General features: G+C 42.9%; 7 protein-coding genes across 7 annotated transcripts; 3 read left to right on the top strand and 4 right to left on the bottom strand.

Moving 5' to 3' along the window:
• Positions 1-163: 163 nt before the first annotated feature.
• Positions 164-1,588, bottom strand: EAE98_001368 (uncharacterized protein; the record flags this gene model as incomplete). The annotated part of the gene is made up of 1 exon (XM_038948987.1): positions 164-1,588. One exon carries the CDS (start codon positions 1,586-1,588, stop codon positions 164-166), a length of 1,425 nt encoding a protein of 474 aa, XP_038815253.1.
• A 2,173-nt stretch (positions 1,589-3,761) lies between these two features.
• On the top strand, positions 3,762-6,238 carry EAE98_001369 (uncharacterized protein; the record flags this gene model as incomplete). The annotated part of the gene is made up of 6 exons (XM_038948988.1): positions 3,762-4,102; positions 4,154-4,491; positions 4,540-4,977; positions 5,034-5,094; positions 5,165-5,448; positions 5,527-6,238. The coding sequence occupies exons 1-6, from the start codon at positions 3,929-3,931 to the stop codon at positions 6,236-6,238; spliced, it is 2,007 nt and encodes a 668-aa protein (XP_038815254.1). The 5' UTR covers positions 3,762-3,928.
• A 1,150-nt stretch (positions 6,239-7,388) lies between these two features.
• On the bottom strand, positions 7,389-8,699 carry EAE98_001370 (uncharacterized protein; the record flags this gene model as incomplete). Its single annotated transcript, XM_038948989.1, has 4 exons — positions 7,389-7,721; positions 7,778-8,099; positions 8,154-8,446; positions 8,502-8,699. 4 exons carry the CDS (start codon positions 8,697-8,699, stop codon positions 7,389-7,391), a joined length of 1,146 nt encoding a protein of 381 aa, XP_038815255.1.
• A 1,907-nt stretch (positions 8,700-10,606) lies between these two features.
• Positions 10,607-11,931, top strand: EAE98_001371 (uncharacterized protein; the record flags this gene model as incomplete). Its single annotated transcript, XM_038948990.1, has 6 exons — positions 10,607-10,899; positions 11,005-11,090; positions 11,148-11,361; positions 11,429-11,535; positions 11,584-11,741; positions 11,794-11,931. 6 exons carry the CDS (start codon positions 10,607-10,609, stop codon positions 11,929-11,931), a joined length of 996 nt encoding a protein of 331 aa, XP_038815256.1.
• A 1,278-nt stretch (positions 11,932-13,209) lies between these two features.
• EAE98_001372 (uncharacterized protein) lies at positions 13,210-14,398 on the bottom strand (the record flags this gene model as incomplete). The annotated part of the gene is made up of 5 exons (XM_038948991.1): positions 13,210-13,356; positions 13,408-13,556; positions 13,606-13,712; positions 13,760-13,955; positions 14,014-14,398. 5 exons carry the CDS (start codon positions 14,396-14,398, stop codon positions 13,210-13,212), a joined length of 984 nt encoding a protein of 327 aa, XP_038815257.1.
• A 799-nt stretch (positions 14,399-15,197) lies between these two features.
• EAE98_001373 (uncharacterized protein) lies at positions 15,198-15,932 on the top strand (the record flags this gene model as incomplete). The annotated part of the gene is made up of 1 exon (XM_038948992.1): positions 15,198-15,932. The coding sequence occupies one exon, from the start codon at positions 15,198-15,200 to the stop codon at positions 15,930-15,932; it is 735 nt and encodes a 244-aa protein (XP_038815258.1).
• A 57-nt stretch (positions 15,933-15,989) lies between these two features.
• Positions 15,990-17,091, bottom strand: EAE98_001374 (uncharacterized protein). Its single transcript, XM_038948993.1, has 2 exons — positions 16,746-17,091; positions 15,990-16,695 (listed from the first exon to the last, which is right to left on the bottom strand). The coding sequence occupies exons 1-2, from the start codon at positions 17,043-17,045 to the stop codon at positions 16,090-16,092; spliced, it is 906 nt and encodes a 301-aa protein (XP_038815259.1). The 5' UTR covers positions 17,046-17,091; the 3' UTR covers positions 15,990-16,089.
• Between the last annotated feature and the right edge of the window lie 862 nt (positions 17,092-17,953).

The raw sequence follows: 17,953 nt of genomic DNA on the forward strand, positions 1-17,953 counted from the left end.
CGTATCCCCAAACTCCAAGAATACACCATCCATATCATCCCTACTGGTATCAATTAATCAATCAATCAAGCGAACCGCAAACCTCGCGAAACGACACCTCTATTCCTTCTCCAAATCGCAATATTAAGTTTTGCATCTCAACCTGTCCAAACTCAAAAGTATATTACTCAGCTTCATCCTCATATTCCTCCAACCCCTGATCTTCTTCTTCATCATATGCTTCCTCTTGACCTAATTGTGAATCATGATCTGATGAATCTCCATCTTCCAATTTTGGATCTACAATTTTCATCCTGTCGTCTTGGAATTCCACGCTTTTTCTTGGCTTGGGAAGTTGTTCTTTTTCCACAACGGGAGCTGGGGCAGGAGCTGGAGCTTCAATAACAACATCTCCACTCCAAGCTCTACATCCCTTGACTTCCTCTCCACATCTTAAACATGTCCATCCTTCTCCCTCTTCTGCTTCCAGTTTACTGGCTATGCATACGAAACAATATATACATCCGCATTCTACCGTCTCGTATGGATTTGTGATGTCGGTTTGCGCACTCCCGATTACGCCGGTACTAGCTGCAGCAGCCATAACGCCTTCTTCAGTTGCTTGTAGCGCATTTTGATCATGGTAACAGATAGCACAAGTACGTTCGGGCAGGAAAGAAAGTTCGCCTTTCTTTTCATCAATAGAAAGATCATCAGGAGATGATGTGTTAAAAACTGATTTCGTACGTCTCCAAGCACGGGAGAGTAAGCGTCTCCAGCGAGAAATACCGACCAGGGGGAGGACGAAAAGGAGAAATTCGGTGAATGCGTGCCATACAAGTTGGCGATTGAGATATTCGAATGATACTTCTCGGCTGACTTGGCTTGTTGGGGGTGCTAGTCGGAGTCGTAGGATTCGATCGAGCAAAGTACGATATCTGCCGTTCACGAGAAACACTAGGAAGGATGCGAAGGCGGCGGTGGAGTGAACATTTGTTAAGAGATCTGTGATGCGAGAGAGTCGACTCATAAGGGGTGAGGGGGTGCTATACCCATTGTCTGAATCGACTAGGTAGTTCTCCCAACGTGTCCAGGCGTACTTGCCGCCTACAGTGAAGAGACCATATAGACTCTTCTGCCATTTCGATGGAGATACCAATACCGGTCCAGAATGTCGCGCATCTGTGAATTTTAAATTCTGCAATGTAGCTCCATACGTAGCATCATGATCCCATATACTGAGTTTAAAAAGAATAGCTCTCAGAGCCAGCATTATTTCCGCAGACCAATCATCCTGTATATGGGTACCGAAATACTTTAAGCCTTCTCCCACTTGCCCTTTCAATAGGTCTAATAATTCTTCATCCAATAACTCTGCATCGACTTGACCGACTCGAAAAGCAGGACGAGTTCCTTCGCGTCCAGCAATTGTATCCCATGTTGTAAGACCTGCAGTCCCTAATCGAGAGAAGGGAAAGGGAAGAGAGGAAACTCGTTGGGAGATGGCGGTGTTACGTCGTCGATTAAGATGGGTTTGGGCTGCTACTTCGCGAGCTTGACGACGAGCGGCAAGGCGCTGTTGGGCGAGGATAAAATCGTTGGATGTCATCGAGAGGGCATTGAATGGCGTGTATATATTTCATATATTCAATAGTCTTGAGGAAGCTATTCGCTGATTTGGAAGAAGGTACGAAATGCAATGTGGAATCGTGAGAATGCAAGCTTGTGTTGACGTAGATACCGAGGTTAGTCTCCGTCCTTCCGTTTTGGGATCATTGCGCTAATGTTAAATGTAGATTAGCGTCAGAAGCTATTGTGGATTTCTGGAACTTTACTACATTAGTCATTTTGTGTCACATCACTTGGAATTCGAGAAGTGTTCTATTTCTCTTCTTTTGAAAGACATCACCAGAGGTTATGAGGTTATGTACGTCTGGATGCCTTCTTCCGAATTGCTGTCAGTGGTGTGCAATGCTGTGTGACTATCAAGTAATCTGTATAGATAGCTTGTGAACACGAATGCGTACGCTTCTACATACATATACGTACTTGCTGTGCCCCCTTTCAAGTATGCAGTTCGCTCATTCGTACTGGATACTTTTTGAGCATAGTCTTTCTACCTTATTTGTTTGGCTTGTGTCTTTTTGCTAGAATAACAACGGCCAGTGTCGAAAATTTTCTCAGCTACAATCTTTCAAGTCCTATTAAAGGAGTGCGCAGTTCTGATATGTATAAGCTTGTCTCAATCTCATTGGCGTCAGGGATCTTTAGGGCTACCGTTATGAGCATCCTTCACAATTCTCGAAGCTTGAGTTGGGGATCACCGTCGTAGTGGACCACCAGTTCTTTGGTCAATTCTGGGATCATTACAAATTGCAAAGTCGATTAGTAAAATACAAAAGTGTAAGCTGACCGTTGTACAAGCAGCCACGTACCGGCATTAATATCCCACCACACTTCGTCTTCAAGAACTCAGCCCAGTCCCAATACGAAACTCTCAATTTTTTTAAGAATTGGTCAGATAAGATCTTACACATCTCGTTACATTCCATTTTAGTGGATTTTCTTTCCTGGCAATGTTTTACCTTTTCCCAAGTTACTCGTTTCCCGCAGTGTTAAGGTTCGTCTCGTTCTTCAACGAATCTACGTTCTACAAACTTTACCAATGTTCCTGCATTACATGCAATGTGCTTACATTACTCAGAGGACATTTCACCGTTTGTAGTATTGCTGCCTAGTTTTTTTTCTCCCACTTCTCTTTTTATAGTCTTACAACTAGGTATCTCTAAAGTTGCATTCGAGAAAAGTCTCGGATGGATAGTGAGACTTCTATTGAGTTTAAAGCATATATCATGCATAGCATGCTTGGAACCTTCTTCCAGCGGCCCCGCCTTCGAGTCTTCCACAAGGCTGAAGGGTTAAGAATCCACCCGGAAGAAGTTCTTGTTATAGTTGATGGTCAGCCAAGTGGTGTATCTTCAGGTACTTTTAAGTGGCTCAGACATATGGGTGCAATTCTATTCATGTTTAGACTTACGAGATGTTGTTCTCTACAATTTGAACAGCCTGAAGAGAGGCCAAAATCTGGTCTATCAATGTTACAGCTCATTCCATTAGATAAGGTTATATTAGAGGAATCAATGGTCTTTAGCCGACTTCTACAATCTTTCTTCCGCGGAAAAAAATATTACTGCTATAAATCAAAAAAGGTGCCCCGAATCAATTTCTCCCCAGGACTTCAATTTTGGTAGAGCCGTATCGTCATTGGTGCATATGTGTCAATTGCACGATAGAAGAATGGACCCATGACTACTTGGAGCGGCGATCGCGGCCGTGGGATACCAAGTTATCGCCGGATCTTTTACTGCATAACGGGCTTTACTGTTTTTTTTTCATATCTCTTTGGGTGATATAACGCATGCTTTATGCATGGCAGAATGACAAAAGTTGATCTTATTGGCTTGTAGATCGATGGTGGAAGCAATAATCACGTCTAGCCAATCGCTAATGGTGGCTTGCATCTCAATGCAATGTACCAAGCTCAGAAACACCAATGAATTGTGGATGGTATTTCTTCTAGTTTCCTTGCCTGATTTTGATCCATCCGATTCCTCAAACTGTTCGCTGACATGAGCTTCACTTTGCTGACATTTAGAAGACGCTTAGTTATGGACAAGGAAATAGAGCAGGGGTTAATTCAATATCGCGGATTACATGATACACAACCAGTCCTTCATCAACTACGAGATAATCTCAAGACTACCTCATGGTCTGACTATCAAGATCACCAGCTTGCTACACTAGCTTTCAACTCTTGAATAGCGTACAATATTACGATTTGTATATCTTGTAGAGTTTCATCTAATATTTTCATTTCTCAAAGCTTAGAGCTTTATTGAAGTTACACTAAGATCCGAACATCCGTATTTTCGCCCCATTGCTAGACGTCATGGATCCCGAGGGGTTGAGGTCCCAGTTTCCATCCCCGAGAGTCCTAGAAGATCCACTATCAATGTTCTTTGATTATGGAACGCCGGTTCAAGAGGCCCAGAATAAACACCAAACGATAACTCAGAGCCGCGAGTCTAGAGGCGGCACCAGGGTCTCGTTAGCATGTGTACCGGTATCATCTTTGAGTCGTTAATTGCTGTCATGCATACTAATAATTGAACAGTGTCGAAGTCGTCATGTAAAATGCGGAGCAGAAATGCCTTCATGCAGTCGTTGTCAGCAAGACGACAAGCCGTGCTTTTATGCAAAGTCAAGAAGAGGCATGAGGGATAAGAATGCTATCAGAACAAAAAACTCGGCAAAAGACCGTAGTAAAGATCAGTATATGGTAACCGATCAAGCAGGTTATTCTACTTCAGCAAGGAGCCGTGCTGGGAACTCATCTAGTGAATCGTGGACTGGTGCAGTTTCTGATACATCACCGAGCCCTAGTAGCTCTTCATCCAGATTAAACAGTGTTAAGCCAATGGACTCAAAAAGGCTGATTGATCTTTACTACAAGTCCGTCATCCTAGATTTGCTTTGATTTCTATCACTGACGATCGATAGTTTCTTTCACAAAGCCCATCCATACATTATGCCAAAACCTCATTTTCTGAGCAGGCTAGAATCTGACCCAGACTCTTTGAATAACCTTATGTCAGTAATGCAATATATCGGATCGCTATATGCACCTGATTTGCCATCAGCAGAGCTCAGGCTTTTAGCTTTTAACCAACTAGATCTATTCAATTTACCACAAACTGGTTTTAGCGTTCAAACTCTACTTCTACTTGCCATTGCCGTCCATGCCGAAGATGAAAGACAGCAGGCACGTGCTATTTTAGATAGAGACATATGCATGGCGTTAGAGCTTGGTATGAATCATCAAGCTTTTGCTGAAATGGAAAGAGATCCGGTATTAGCTGAGAGCTGGAGGAGAACCTTTTGGGGACTGTATGTTCTCGATGGAGTGTTCTCTGGTATTGCTCGTGCATCTAGTTTTATGTGAGTGCAATACAAGGAGATTTACAACAGTCAGATTATATACTGACTCATTCTAGTTTATCTTCAATTGAAACATATGTAGACCTGCCCTGTGAGGACTTTGAATATGAGAGCGGAGTAAGTCATTCCACTTTCTTGATATCATCTGGTACACTTGTGATGATTGAAATTTCTAAACTTCTATTAGTGTATTCCGCGACCTCGCACTCTCTCGGATTATGACTCCCGTGATTTTGAAGACGAGATCCCAGTCTTCTCCTCTTTTACATATCTCATTGACCTTGTTCGCATCATTGGTACAGTTCTTAGCATCAATGATATCACAGGCAAAAATCTAGAGCCTGCTGTTACAAATGCTGATGCTATGCTTGTGAACTGGAAACTCCATTTACCAGTGGAGAAACAAGGGGTAGTGGATAAGCATGAGGAAGTCGATGAGTTGTTATTTCAGGCACAAAATTTACTACAGACGTATGTTGAATTCACTTCCAGTAAACTCCTTTCACCAATTGATCATGTTTGAATGCACGATCTTAACCAATGATACAGACTTCTAGTGGTTATCCACCGTCCACTATCTCGCCTCTATCACTCACCACTAGAAAAGATCTCCGGCTGCGCACCACCACCACCCACCTCTCCACCAACCGGCAACGAAGATCTGACCCGCTGGCTCCACACAAAGAAAACCATCGAGGCAGCCCAAACGGCCATGAATCTCTATGCACTTCCTAGTCCAATATTATCACACACGCCTCTCGGTATTTGTGGGATTACAAAAGCAACGCTGGCAAATCTTAGTGCTTGTGCTTATGTGTATAATAACAGAGGAGATGACAGGGAAAGAGGAGGGAATTTCGAAAGATCAAGTGAGTGGAAGATGGCTAGGGATAGGATTAGATTGGGATTGGGCGCTACGAAGGTGTTAGCGGGGGTTTGGGAGGGTGCGAGGGGGACAGAAAGAGAATTGAAGGTTATTGCTAGAGGCGTCTTTGCGAATGTTGCAGGAAGAGAAGAGGGTAGAAAGGCGATACCGGGGACGGGTGGGATGAGAGAGGAAGGCGGTAATGGAGGACATGTGGAACTGGGAACGAGAATGGAGTTCGAGGGGGTTGGTCGAGGAAATGGAAATGCAATGAGTGATGGCTTTGAGGAGAATTTTAGAGTAGGGGAGTTAGATTATTTGGGAATTTTAAATGGTTTAGCTGTGGGGACGAATGTTGAGATGGTGGGGAGTAGTGGAGCTTCGAATGGTTGTTGAAGGAAGAGAAGAATCGTTGGAGTTGATGTTGGTAGAAACGGGAAATTATTTTCTATGAGAGAATGAGCGATGTTGGATGAATTATGAGATGAGTAAGGCGTTATGTATATGAACTAGCAAAGTGAAACTCGCTCCGCTGTATTTCATGTTTGTTAGGGCTTGGGTTCCTAGTCTATCATACTATTTCAAGGTGGACCGATGAGTTTGTTTAGATACCTCTACTCTCATTTAGATTGCGAAATTAGTGTAGAAGAGAATGCATAATGCAAGATAGAAGATAAATCTAGGTAGGTAGCTGGGATTTGTAATTTTCTATTGCAAGGATAAATTTGTTTGAACGGACGTTTTAATTATTCTATAGTGTATGTCTGGAGCTCTATCGCTTTGAGGACAAAATATGGAATATATACATCTCGCCGTTTCATCTTCCGCTTACTTTGATGCCTTGTGCTGTGAGAAATTCTTCAAGAATTCACATCTTTTATGATTTGAAATGTATCTCGAGTGGGCAGAAAGGCAATTGAAACAGTGACATGAATTTCTTGTTATGTGCGCGGGTCCAGAAAATCGAAGGACCGTCCACAAATATATTCTACTGCATAATGAGGAGGATTCGTAGAAATATATTCCAGCTTTATATTTCGCGCTTTTGGTATTTGAGATAATGTATATGATGAGCGGGATATGCAGATACATCTGTAGAGAGCGGTCCGCGGGTCTTTTGTAGGATTGTTACTTTTGATGCAGGTTTCTCGGCTCGTATTTATGTGGGTGATTGGTTCATCGTTCTGCGTTTTCCTTTGGTGACTGATGATATACTCTATCGCTTTTGGATTGTTGGGTTTAGAATAGATGTAGTCCTGGTTCTTGGGGAACTTGCCGGGTCTGTAGATGAAGAGGCGTGTATTAGGGTTCTGAAATTCTCCGCCGTACTATATGTGTAGAGAATTTAGGCCATCGAGGGCATATATGACTCAGTTTGAGTGAAATGGTGATTCGAGGTAGAAAAGAGATCTGAGAGGGTAGAGTATAGTCTGTGACTAGTTGGGAGATGCTGTGTGTATCTCCAAGGACACCTGGAAAGATCCTGCACGCTTCTAAGAAAAAAGACAAATATGAACGAAATGACTTTGATATGACATTAATATAACTATAGATATCGTTGATGATTATTATTAAAAGAGAAATTGGGCAACTGAGGCGATTGATCTATCACCGTACACGATCCTTGGATTCCCATAGATTCGTCCTTCGTGTGATTGTAAGTCTCGATTGTGACGCCCTGCTCAACAATGATACCTCGTTCCTCATCGTCCGTATCGGCGAGTTCGTGAGAATTGTTTCGATCTTGTTTGGATCCGGATTTTGAGCTCCAGAATTTGCTCGATTTGGATGTGTTTTGTTCGGATCGGTTGAAAGTACCGACGAGCTTGGGGTAGTAGAGTTTCCAGAAACCTACACTTGGTGGCATGCATGCGCAAAACTGGATGTTTAGTCAGAAAAGATACTCAGATATTTGTTGGCGGAATTTATACTTACGAGGCCGAGATAAAGTTCGACTGAACTCCATATGAATACGGGATATGCGGTCCAGGTTCTATCATAGTCCGATGTAGAGTACCACACGTAAACCGTTCGAATGATGCTTGCGGTAGAGGCGATAAATCCAATTGCGAAAAGCATGCAGAGAGATATTCTTTGCTTGAAGGGCAGTTGCAATTTCCATACTGTATGCATTGGTAAAATCACAACTACATAATCGCTAATCCCATTACAGATGGCCGTGAAGAGGAGATGGACTTCTTGGTTGATACAATTTGGCTGGGGTTTGAAGGAAACTGCCCAGTAATCAGAGACTGGCCTTTGAGATAATTAGTCAAGTAAAGTTCAATTGGGAATCGTTGTCGATGCTTACCTGCACTGGAATGTCAAAGTAATAGCGAAGATCGAGCCGTGTAAGAGAATATATATCATAACCCCTTGTGCAACGCGTCGGAGTTTAGGAGCCCCATTTCCGAATAACCGAGCAATAAGCCACAGCATAGAAATTCTTATAGGAGTGAGCGCTAGTGTAAACAGAATTTGCTTTGTATAGATGCATTTGAGACCAAGGGCAAGCGAATCGTAGGGAACATCCCAAGCGTGGACATCCCATCCAACATATGTTTCAACAAAAATGCTCATGACAGCAAAACCAGTGATGGGTATCTGAGAATATAATTTAGTTTCTGTAGAGATATATGAAAGACTTGGAGATACAAACCATGCTAAAGAGAGCCAAACAATCATCCAAACCGAAACACTTTGATATGTACATGCGAGTATAAATGCGAATTCCCAGCATCGTCAAAACAATCGGGTAAAGTACTCCATGGACAATGAATATGGATGGTCCATATCTTTCAGGGTTAACGTAATTAGGAACGGGCCAGTCCAATGTGGCTGTGATGTCGATATACATGATGAAAGAAAGTTACACTGGTATAACGGAACCGCGAAAAAGAGAAAGGCAGCATCACAACAGATCTTGAGGACTTGAGTCCTGTTATATGAAAAGACATGATGCGACTTACTTGCCCGCGAGTCAATGAGGCGGCTGGATGGGGTCCAAAATCTATCACACATCCCTCCTTTGTTGAGAGTTTTGAATGGGGATTTTCGGACATAAGCATTGTGGATAGAACATCAATGACATTTATCAATAGACGAATAGATATCAGGATTGGCCTTTGACTTCCACGTTGCGGTCGTAGGGCCAGTCATGGAAATTCCACCGAGCTGGTAGGTGGTATTCTCCATACAAGCAGGCGACCCGTCAAACCCAGGCCTTCAAATTATGAACTACTGACATGCAGAAGAAGACGTGCGTCAACACCCCACTTGCTAGTTGTTGATCGTCCGAAAATTAGATCAAGCCACAGAGGAAGGCGCCCAATGCGCAGTGCATTTCTGGATGTCCACCGGAGCTACAGAAAACCAGGCACGGCCATTTTCTCCATTGTGATTTTTTCTGTAATGGTGGCCGAGACTATAAAGACTACTGTCCTAATCTTTGTGCTGGTACTATTTAGTGATTTCAGAATTCCAATCAGTGTGACCCGACCCGATGCTGTTGTTCAATACCGCGATGTTGTGTTTTTCATGCCATGACTCGAGTGTTTGAGAGCTTCGGGCTAAGAAACCTCAAGAGAAATAATATGAAAAAGCCAGTGATTTTCGACGTGGCTTGGCTAAAGGGGCGGAAGCGATTTCGGCGCCTATCCAAATTTTAAATGGCTTGTGAAAGAAAAGACGTGAAAAATAGTCGAGATATGAAGTAAGTGTCCATTGGTACGTAGAGCACTGTTTTGTACGTGGGGGAAGCAACAAGATCTGAACGAATCAACATAAGGCCTGATCAAAGTCGAGAACTCGGAATATTTACAATAGAGTTCAAATCTAAACGTACGGAAGATTAACAATAGACTTCGAACTTAAACCTTTAAAGTGTTAAGTTTGTGGCAACTGATTCTAGGAACTCATGACTGCGTCAGCCTTAGACATGCACACGCGGCTAACACACTGGCCAGAGAGGGCAATACTATTTTGACTACCAACATCGAGGTGCACTGGCCTAGGCCGGTCAACGTGTCGTCCTTGCAGGATTGATACTCCCGGCAGAGCACAAGAACTCGGTATCCATCGGGTAGAGTTGAGGTTCAAAAATCACATTCGGAGAGCTTAAGCTCGAGAGATGTAAAAAAACACCTGTGAAAACAGTCAGTCAAATGCTTATACGATCATAGCCGGCTCATTCATAACACACATTGCATTAATAATTATCTTTCTTTGGTACATCTCCAACAACCGTTTTGGCAGAAAACTCTTTCTCAAGTTAGAATATTCCAATATCCCCAGCATTTCTGGAGCTCTCTGGAATGCTCTTGTGGTCCAAGGAGAACATAGAAAGAATGGAAATTTCAGTATCCATAAAGAGTAGAGAAGATTATATGTTTGATGTAGTGTAAAATAAAGGAGACAGAAATTGCACTTTCGTTTGCAATTGTCTTTCGGTAACATCACGTGATGGTGCGACTTATTTCTTATTCACTACTGCTCACCTTTGGGGGGCAGGAGGAGGAGGGGGTTAGCAAGATATTTCTAAACAAAACATTAATCTTTCCATTCACTTTCCCAATATTCAAAGATGCGCTGGGTAGTAAAGCCACGCGTGCGTGTCCCATCTTTTATGCTTTAGATAATCTTAACTTTAACCATACACTTCAACCAAACAACGCATCATAATATTTCGACTTATCAATACTATTGAACAAATCTCGACACTCCTTATTGTAACATCCGACCATTTGAAATTATTGTCCCGTCATCATGGCAGTCCTCGAGGACGTTCGTGGGATCGAAGTTACAGTATGCGTCGACAAGCAAGCTCTCCAAGAGTACGACGACAATGAGCCTGAGTGTGTTTCTGCAGAGGCTGGAGGATATGATAAAGCTACCAAAACGGTTTCCAAATATATTGAATCGACCACCGGCAACTTGTTTTACGTCAACCTGGAGATAAGCAAAGCATACAAATTTGACTCTCCGAATATTTCCTTCCATGTTTTTGTTGATGGAATGAAAGTTTGTTCGAAAAATTGCGGCAAGAAAGACGCTCCTCTGTGAGTATTCTAATCTTGAAAGGCAGCTCTGTACCGGAGTCCTTCATAGTTGAATGTTTACGAGTTTTTCTATTCCCTATGCCTACAGACTAACCTTCTATTTAGGACTAAGGAAGTGAAAGGTGTCAGAGATGAGCTTGAAAACGGGAAATTCTTCTTAATGCCATTGAAGTTTAGCGACATAATCACAAGTAATTATCCGTTGTTACTAAAACCATTTTGGCACCCTCTTACTAACTTTTTCAAAGCTACCGATGATTCAAAATTAGCATCTATAAAAGAGGATGCAACCCGACTGAGTGGTGTTGGAGAGATCGTGGTAAAGGTTCATCGAAGAGGTGAAAAAATTCGTTCGAAGAATCAATCAAAGAGGCTCAATGCTCCCAAAAAGCTAGCGGCCGATTCACCAGTATTAGTGCACGAGAAGGCACTCAAGGGACAAGCGATGTCGCATAGTACCACGTGAGCCATGGTCTTTCATCCCCAATCCTGGACTATCAGAAATTGCTAACAGATAAATCTGCATCAGATTAGGAGCTGCTCAGGCTACAAAAGTCGGTGCTCTTTGTCACTTGAGCTACCTGGATGGAATAGATTACCCGATCGCGATATATCGATTCAAATACAGATCTAAAGGTCGGAAACACCCTACAGCAAGTCCATAGAAGTTGCTAACCGTCGCAGAATCACTCAAGTCTCTCTTGATACTCGAAAGAACCCCAGAACCATCTCTTTCTCCCTCTCCTGCTCCAATTCCGAACGGTGCTTCAGGATCTTTTGATCTTGAGAACCTTGATGCAACCCAGAAAGCCAAGCTTCAGGAATTTCTGGGAAATTTATTGGTATGTTAAATCTATCATCATCCGTACCAGCGCTAACTACATTTTTTATCAGGGAAATGGAGGTCAACACAATGGAGAGAGGAAGATTAAGCGGGAAAGAGAGGAAACTGGCATGGATTCCAAGACCAACAAGCGATCAAAGAGAAACGAACGTGTTGAGGTTGATTTGACAGGAGATGATTCGGATTGAATAGTGAGCCAGAATTCGCAGGTTCTTCTTTCTGGGTTTCCAAGGGACAAAAAGGGATGTACTTCGCAAATTCTTCGGGCTTTTATAGGCCAAATGAGGTGCTTCATGACGGTCTACATAGTGCAACTCAACTTTCAATTCAACCTACCTAGGTAGGATGGGGACAAATTAATGGCAATAACAATACTTCGGCATTTATATCAAGAAATCGGCCAGATACCTAGCTAAGATTTATCAATTTGGACATACTAGCTAGCCAAGACACAAACAAAAGTTCGTTTTTCAAGTACCTCGTTCCACACGACCATTCAGTCAATTCACGTTGATTCTAGCATCAAAAGCAAATATAGATACGATGGCTTAGACATCTAGTACAAGTCGTTTAGATATATTCCCTCGATTACAATATCCAAAGCGCGACAGCCCATTGCATACAAAGCCTTGCTCAACACTTCCACGAGAAGTCCTCGCGCCGACATGAGCAACGACGATGAGAACAACAAAGCAATCTCATCTCCATAATCTAATCATCTACTTCACTCTATATCTCCCAATCTCAGACATCACCTCCAGCCGGTCACTTCAAACAATACCAGAGCAGCAGCAACATATCCATGACATTGAATCACCCACTAGCTCTCCCTATCTCCACAGATACTTTTACAATTTGTCGACCAGATTTTAATCTCGTGACATCTTAAAGGTAGGAATAAATCAAATTGATTAATATCTAGCAGTAAGTCAATGTGCACGAATATTGATGTGCAGAATTATAAGGAAATTTGGTTTCCATCAATATGGGTTGGGGCTTGAGAAAACAGACTTGTAATTGAAGAAAGCATCCTGGCGTTTTTAAGAGTTGCAATAGTATGCTTAAGTCTGCTATGTGCTATTGTTCCGTTGCGAAACTTTCGAATGAGCATACTAATAATGCTGTAACTTCACATATCGTGAGAGCTGTAGGCAGAATTGTTTAATCTTTCTTTATTTTATAAAATGGATAAGTAAGGCCGTTATCTAAGAGCTTGCAAGGCCAAATAAAAATATGCATTCAAAATTGAACTGACGTGACGCCGTTGTGTCATTGAGCCATTGGGCCATTAAATTGTTTTTCCATCCCCTCCGTTACGCCATCAAACTCATTGAATATCTTCCCATACTCAATAAATAATCGGGGTATATTTTACGAACAAAATTTTGACTAGCAAAAAGAGAACGCCCCCGAGAAAAATGAAAATGACATCCCAGCCGATTTAATTTGCAGATGTGGCTCCACTATCACGCATCTTCGTCAGAATCTGCAGTAAGATCAACGACCTCTGTAGTTCTGGACTTCTTTCGTCGTGCTTGGTTTGAGCTGCCTTCACCGTGCTCTCGCTCTCGCTTGATTTTTCTCTCGGGTGTATTATTAGACGCGCGATCCGCCTACATAATATATTAGATTTTGTATGCCGTTGAAATCACTGCACTACTTACAGCGATCCCTTCGTTGCGCAGAAATGCCTTGAGGCGCTCCTTTTGAGCAGCGGTCAGATTATCGAGATTAACATCTGGTGCAGGACTTGGTGTTGGGCTATCTTCCGGTTCGGGGGTCCGCTCAATGATCATTAGTTGCTTAAGAGATTCTATATCAATATTAGCGATGCCTTCCAGTTCTGCAGCTGTTCACTGTACCTTTTGATCGATATTTAAACTTATAAATGGCTATGGGGTAATCTTTGCCGTCGAGTTTTGTGACATTTACCCATCTCTGGTTGGAAGTAGTGATTTCTGGGGAATACCTAAGACCGTAAGTTGACTGGTGAGTCCATGATCATGGCTAACATACGAAACTTTGTGTGATTTCGCTTGTCCTTTGAGCGCTTTCTCATGGAACTCATTGGAACTCGATTTAATATCATCGCGATATATAGACTCGGCTGGTACTGATTTGGAAGCGCGCCAGATTCTGATCTCAATTGTACCAACCTTCTCGGCTTCGGCCTTATCCTTTTTCAGGTTCGAGAGTCGACCTTCTTCGTTCGCTTCGCAATGTTAGCACGGCATCGACGTATTGACACTTGCGAGGTTGTGGAAACAAACATATGAGAAGCTCAGAAAACCTGTATTTTTGTACCGTAGACCGGTTTCCGATGGGATGGAAATTGATTGGGCCGTCAAATTGCGTTGGGGATTTTCCTATTTCTTCGGGTGCGATGATTTTCCCTTGAGAATAATTGCCATCGACGGATACATCTGCTTGGAGGTTTGGCGCTCTGAACTTGAATTTGGGTAACAAAGTGCAAACAATGCTGAATTCGGCCCCATCGATGGCTTCAATATACTTAGATACTGTTCTCAAAGCCTGGTATTCGCCGCTCCGTCCCGGTCCAGCCTCTATATCTTCATCGTCATCATATTCCTGAGCTTGGACTCCGTTCACTCGAATAGTGACTTCTACGCCTGGGAGTTTGTCGAGAACAGCCATCATGGGAATTGAAATCTCTAGGTTTGCAATTGGGTAGAAACCTATTTACTGTAGACAAGTGAAGAAGTCAGTTGATCCCCCAAAGCAAATAGCAAGCTAGGTTATTGAATGAATATTGTGGGTAATTGCGATACGTACCGATCGCCTTGTGATGCTGAGTGTTGATTAAAGGCTGCCTCGTGCAATCAAGTCGATAACTTGACTTCTTAAGTTCCAGGGGAATTTAAGTACTTCGATTATGGGACACTTATTACCTAGTCAATCCATGAACATTCTAGGTACGTACCTGAGTGGTTAAAAGAAAGGTTCACAGAATCTCGACGATGCTTTCCGTCAGGGCAATCATCCGGTAGTTTTATTCTAGAATACAAACGCGCTAAAAGGTCATGGGCGCGATAACATGTGACTTTCCCCGCATTAGACATCAATGCCTGCCTATCTAGTGACGGTCGCATCGCCCAGCAACTGTTCAGTTCAACCAACTCATTATGGCCAACTCTTCGGATGCTCTAGAATGTGCGCTCTATGGGCGATGCGCACATATTCTGTTAGTAGGTTCTTTCCTTCAAATTTGAATCACATTTGAAAGTGATAAATGAGGTAAATGTCGGCATGTTTGTGTCGTTTGCATTGCATATGCGCATCCTGAGCAAACACAGAAAAACTCCCACAAATTCACTACTATTATAGACCCTAGCTTCCCTTTTGAATTCTCTGTCTTGATGATACCATATCCTTTCCCACCAGCTACTTTTTCGAAGCTCCTCTTCGATTGACCTCCATCAAAAACCCACAAAACATGGCTTCTACCACCAGTGCCGATGCCAGCTCGTCCCCACCAGCATCAACCTGTACCATTTGCAACTTCCCAGCAAAAGACTGTGCACGCTGCAAGTCCGCCGCCTACTGTTCTTCCGAATGTCAAATCCTCGATTGGCCTCTCCACAAAATCCTTTGCAAGGAGATCACCAGAATGCCTCCTCGTCCAAGTCCCGCCCACAAGCTTGGCATTTTGTTTTCACCCGACTTTAAACGCCCAGAATTAGTATGGGTAAACTTCAACAAGATCGCAATTCCTGGTGTCGAAGGGCAGTTTGACCTACCAGATGTCGATGAATTCCTCACTTATGGCTCAGGAGATTCTTATGATTCCGAACAACTCCTTATTAAGCCTCAGTGGATCATGCGAGCACGAAATATCAAACACACTCTTGCTGTTTACATGCGAGATAATTTTGGATCTGACGGATCAAAGATGACGCAGTCTGCGAGCTCAATCACGGCTGGCAAGATGAAGCATGCTTGGAAAGGACCTCTCGTTGTTGTTGCTATGGAGGGGAATTCTGCTCCTCAGAGCAGAACGTTGAAGATAGGGGGAGTGTCTCTTAGTGTTGGGACTTATGTTGCTTTCCAGAGGAGCATTGACATCACATTAAGAGATTTCAGGGTTGTCCATGATTATTTTCTGGCTTATCCACATGAATCGGAGAGTAAGCTCACTCTGAAGGATCAATACGGAAACACTGTGATATAATTATCACATGAAGGAAGCCTTTCATTAATTGAGGTATTCCCCAAAGAAGAACTTCGTAGTAAATGCCAAGATAATAACATATAACTTTCATGCTTTGAGTGAATGCCCACGGCTCTCTTCTTGAATGGTTCCAACCAGTTCATTGTGAAGGTTTAGTCTAAGATTGGTATTGCTTCTTCATAGATGCCCATATGTCAGCTTCCAGAGTCTCACGAGGTACATGTGTAACTGCCGTTGACGTTCGTGAAGGTCCAGGGTCGTTGAAGACTTCCACTTTCCTCTTTACTTTGCCAACTTCGAGAATTGTACCTCCAGGATATTCTTCACTCTCGATGAGTTCTAACATTGCTTCGGCAACAAATTCTGGCGTTACCCAATCCGGGTTATCTTTAGGGATGAATGCCATCTTTTCGGGACTCTCTGTCCACAACGGGGTTTTAATGAGACCAGGTGCTACTGCACTTATGCGTACTTTGGGAATATCGGGAGAAGGAAATTCCAACTGTGCCAATGTACGAACAAAACCTGATATAGCGTGTTTTGAAGCTACATACATTGGCGTTGGAAAGAATGGAACTTGACCAGCAATACTGGATATATGAATAACAGTACCAGGCTTCTTCCGCTTCATGAAGTGCTCAATAGCCATTTGAGTTGCGCGTATCGGATGAGTGATGTTGATATCAAGTAATTTGTATCGTGATTCGGAGGTTTTGTCGACGGAAGGAGAGGTTCCAGGAGGGATCCAGAAATTTGAAAATGGCTTGGTCATCAATTAGCTATTTTTCTCAATCCTGGTTTGTGAAAACTAACTGGTTCAAAGACACCGGCTCCTGGGCATAAAATATCAGCACCACCAAATTGCTCCGATGCTACTTCGAACATCTTCTCCAACTGAACCCATTCCGTTACGTCCGTTTTCTGAAACACGGCTTTTGGACCATTTGAAGAATCAGAATATTTCGATATCAATTCCTCAGCTTCTGGGCGCAGAGCGAGATCTGCAATGACAACATTGCAACCTTTGCTGAGTAGCAATTTTGCGAAACAAAAATTGATACCGGAGCCAGCTCCAGTGACAATAGCAGTCTTGGATTGAACGTTCATAGCCATGTTTGTGTAATTTCAGGTGTTTTTTATGATTCTGAATGGGAAGTGTGTTACAGTTGAAACGAATGTATTTATATATCAAGAATATGGCTCGGAATACGTGGACCGTCCTATGTGGGCAAACCAACGACGTGTCGACGCAAGGTAGGTGGGATGATCGAAGCCGGGTAAAAGGGATGCCTTGATGAGTTAATGATGAATATCTGGTTCAATATTGCAAAAAAAGAAGCTATTGTTTAACTCGTCGTGAAACATCCCTTCAGACGATTGACATATTGATCTCACCCCTCCATTTTCTACCCCCATGTGTATCCCAGTCACTTGGCGAGAACACCAAGTAGGAAAGGAAGGTCGAGCGAGGTCAAAAAAGCAAAGAAACGTATATGACTTTGCTAGAGCGGGAAGGTTATCCGGATTAGCTTCTAGCTTACATGCTTGGATCATCAGCGGGTGCACGGACTGGCGGAACACTTCGAAAATTGACTTGACAATATCTCTCGAAATATCGCTCCAGATACTTCGAATTTCAATTCCATGATTTGTTGCAGATCAAGAAATTGGAGTATGGATTCTGGAATCAAACAATTGAAGAATAGATTTCTCACACATTTTAATGTTGAGAAGTGTTCCCTCAGTCAATACACCCACTGATGGATACGAATCTTGAAACTCCAAGATAACGTTACCCCGCTTGCTTCCCGCGAATCCACCGAAATCTGGGGTCCCCACGATTTTGCTAATATCAAATAGAAAATAATGACTCGTCCCGCTGTCTTGGCCCCAGCCATGGCTGTCAAACTGTATTCAAATGAAGCTGTCTATCTCTTCTATCGTCAAAATTTCCAATCTGGTAATGATCGACACTATGCATCATCGTGTGGGAGCACGACTGCACAAGGGAGGACATGGGA

This window comes from Botrytis deweyae, assembly GCF_014898535.1.
Source record: "Botrytis deweyae strain B1 chromosome Unknown BDEW_002, whole genome shotgun sequence".
In the NCBI taxonomy this organism is placed as follows: Eukaryota; Fungi; Ascomycota; class Leotiomycetes; order Helotiales; family Sclerotiniaceae; genus Botrytis; species Botrytis deweyae.

Bases quoted from the DNA above. Each gene is read 5' to 3' on its own strand.
- EAE98_001374 (XM_038948993.1), bottom strand. From the start codon at position 17,045: ATGGCTATGAACGTTCAATCCAAGACTGCTATTGTCACTGGAGCTGGC. The intron at 16,696-16,745 runs GTTAGTTTTCAC...TTGATGACCAAG, and splicing joins GAGCCGGTGTCTTTGAACCA to CCATTTTCAAATTTCTGGAT.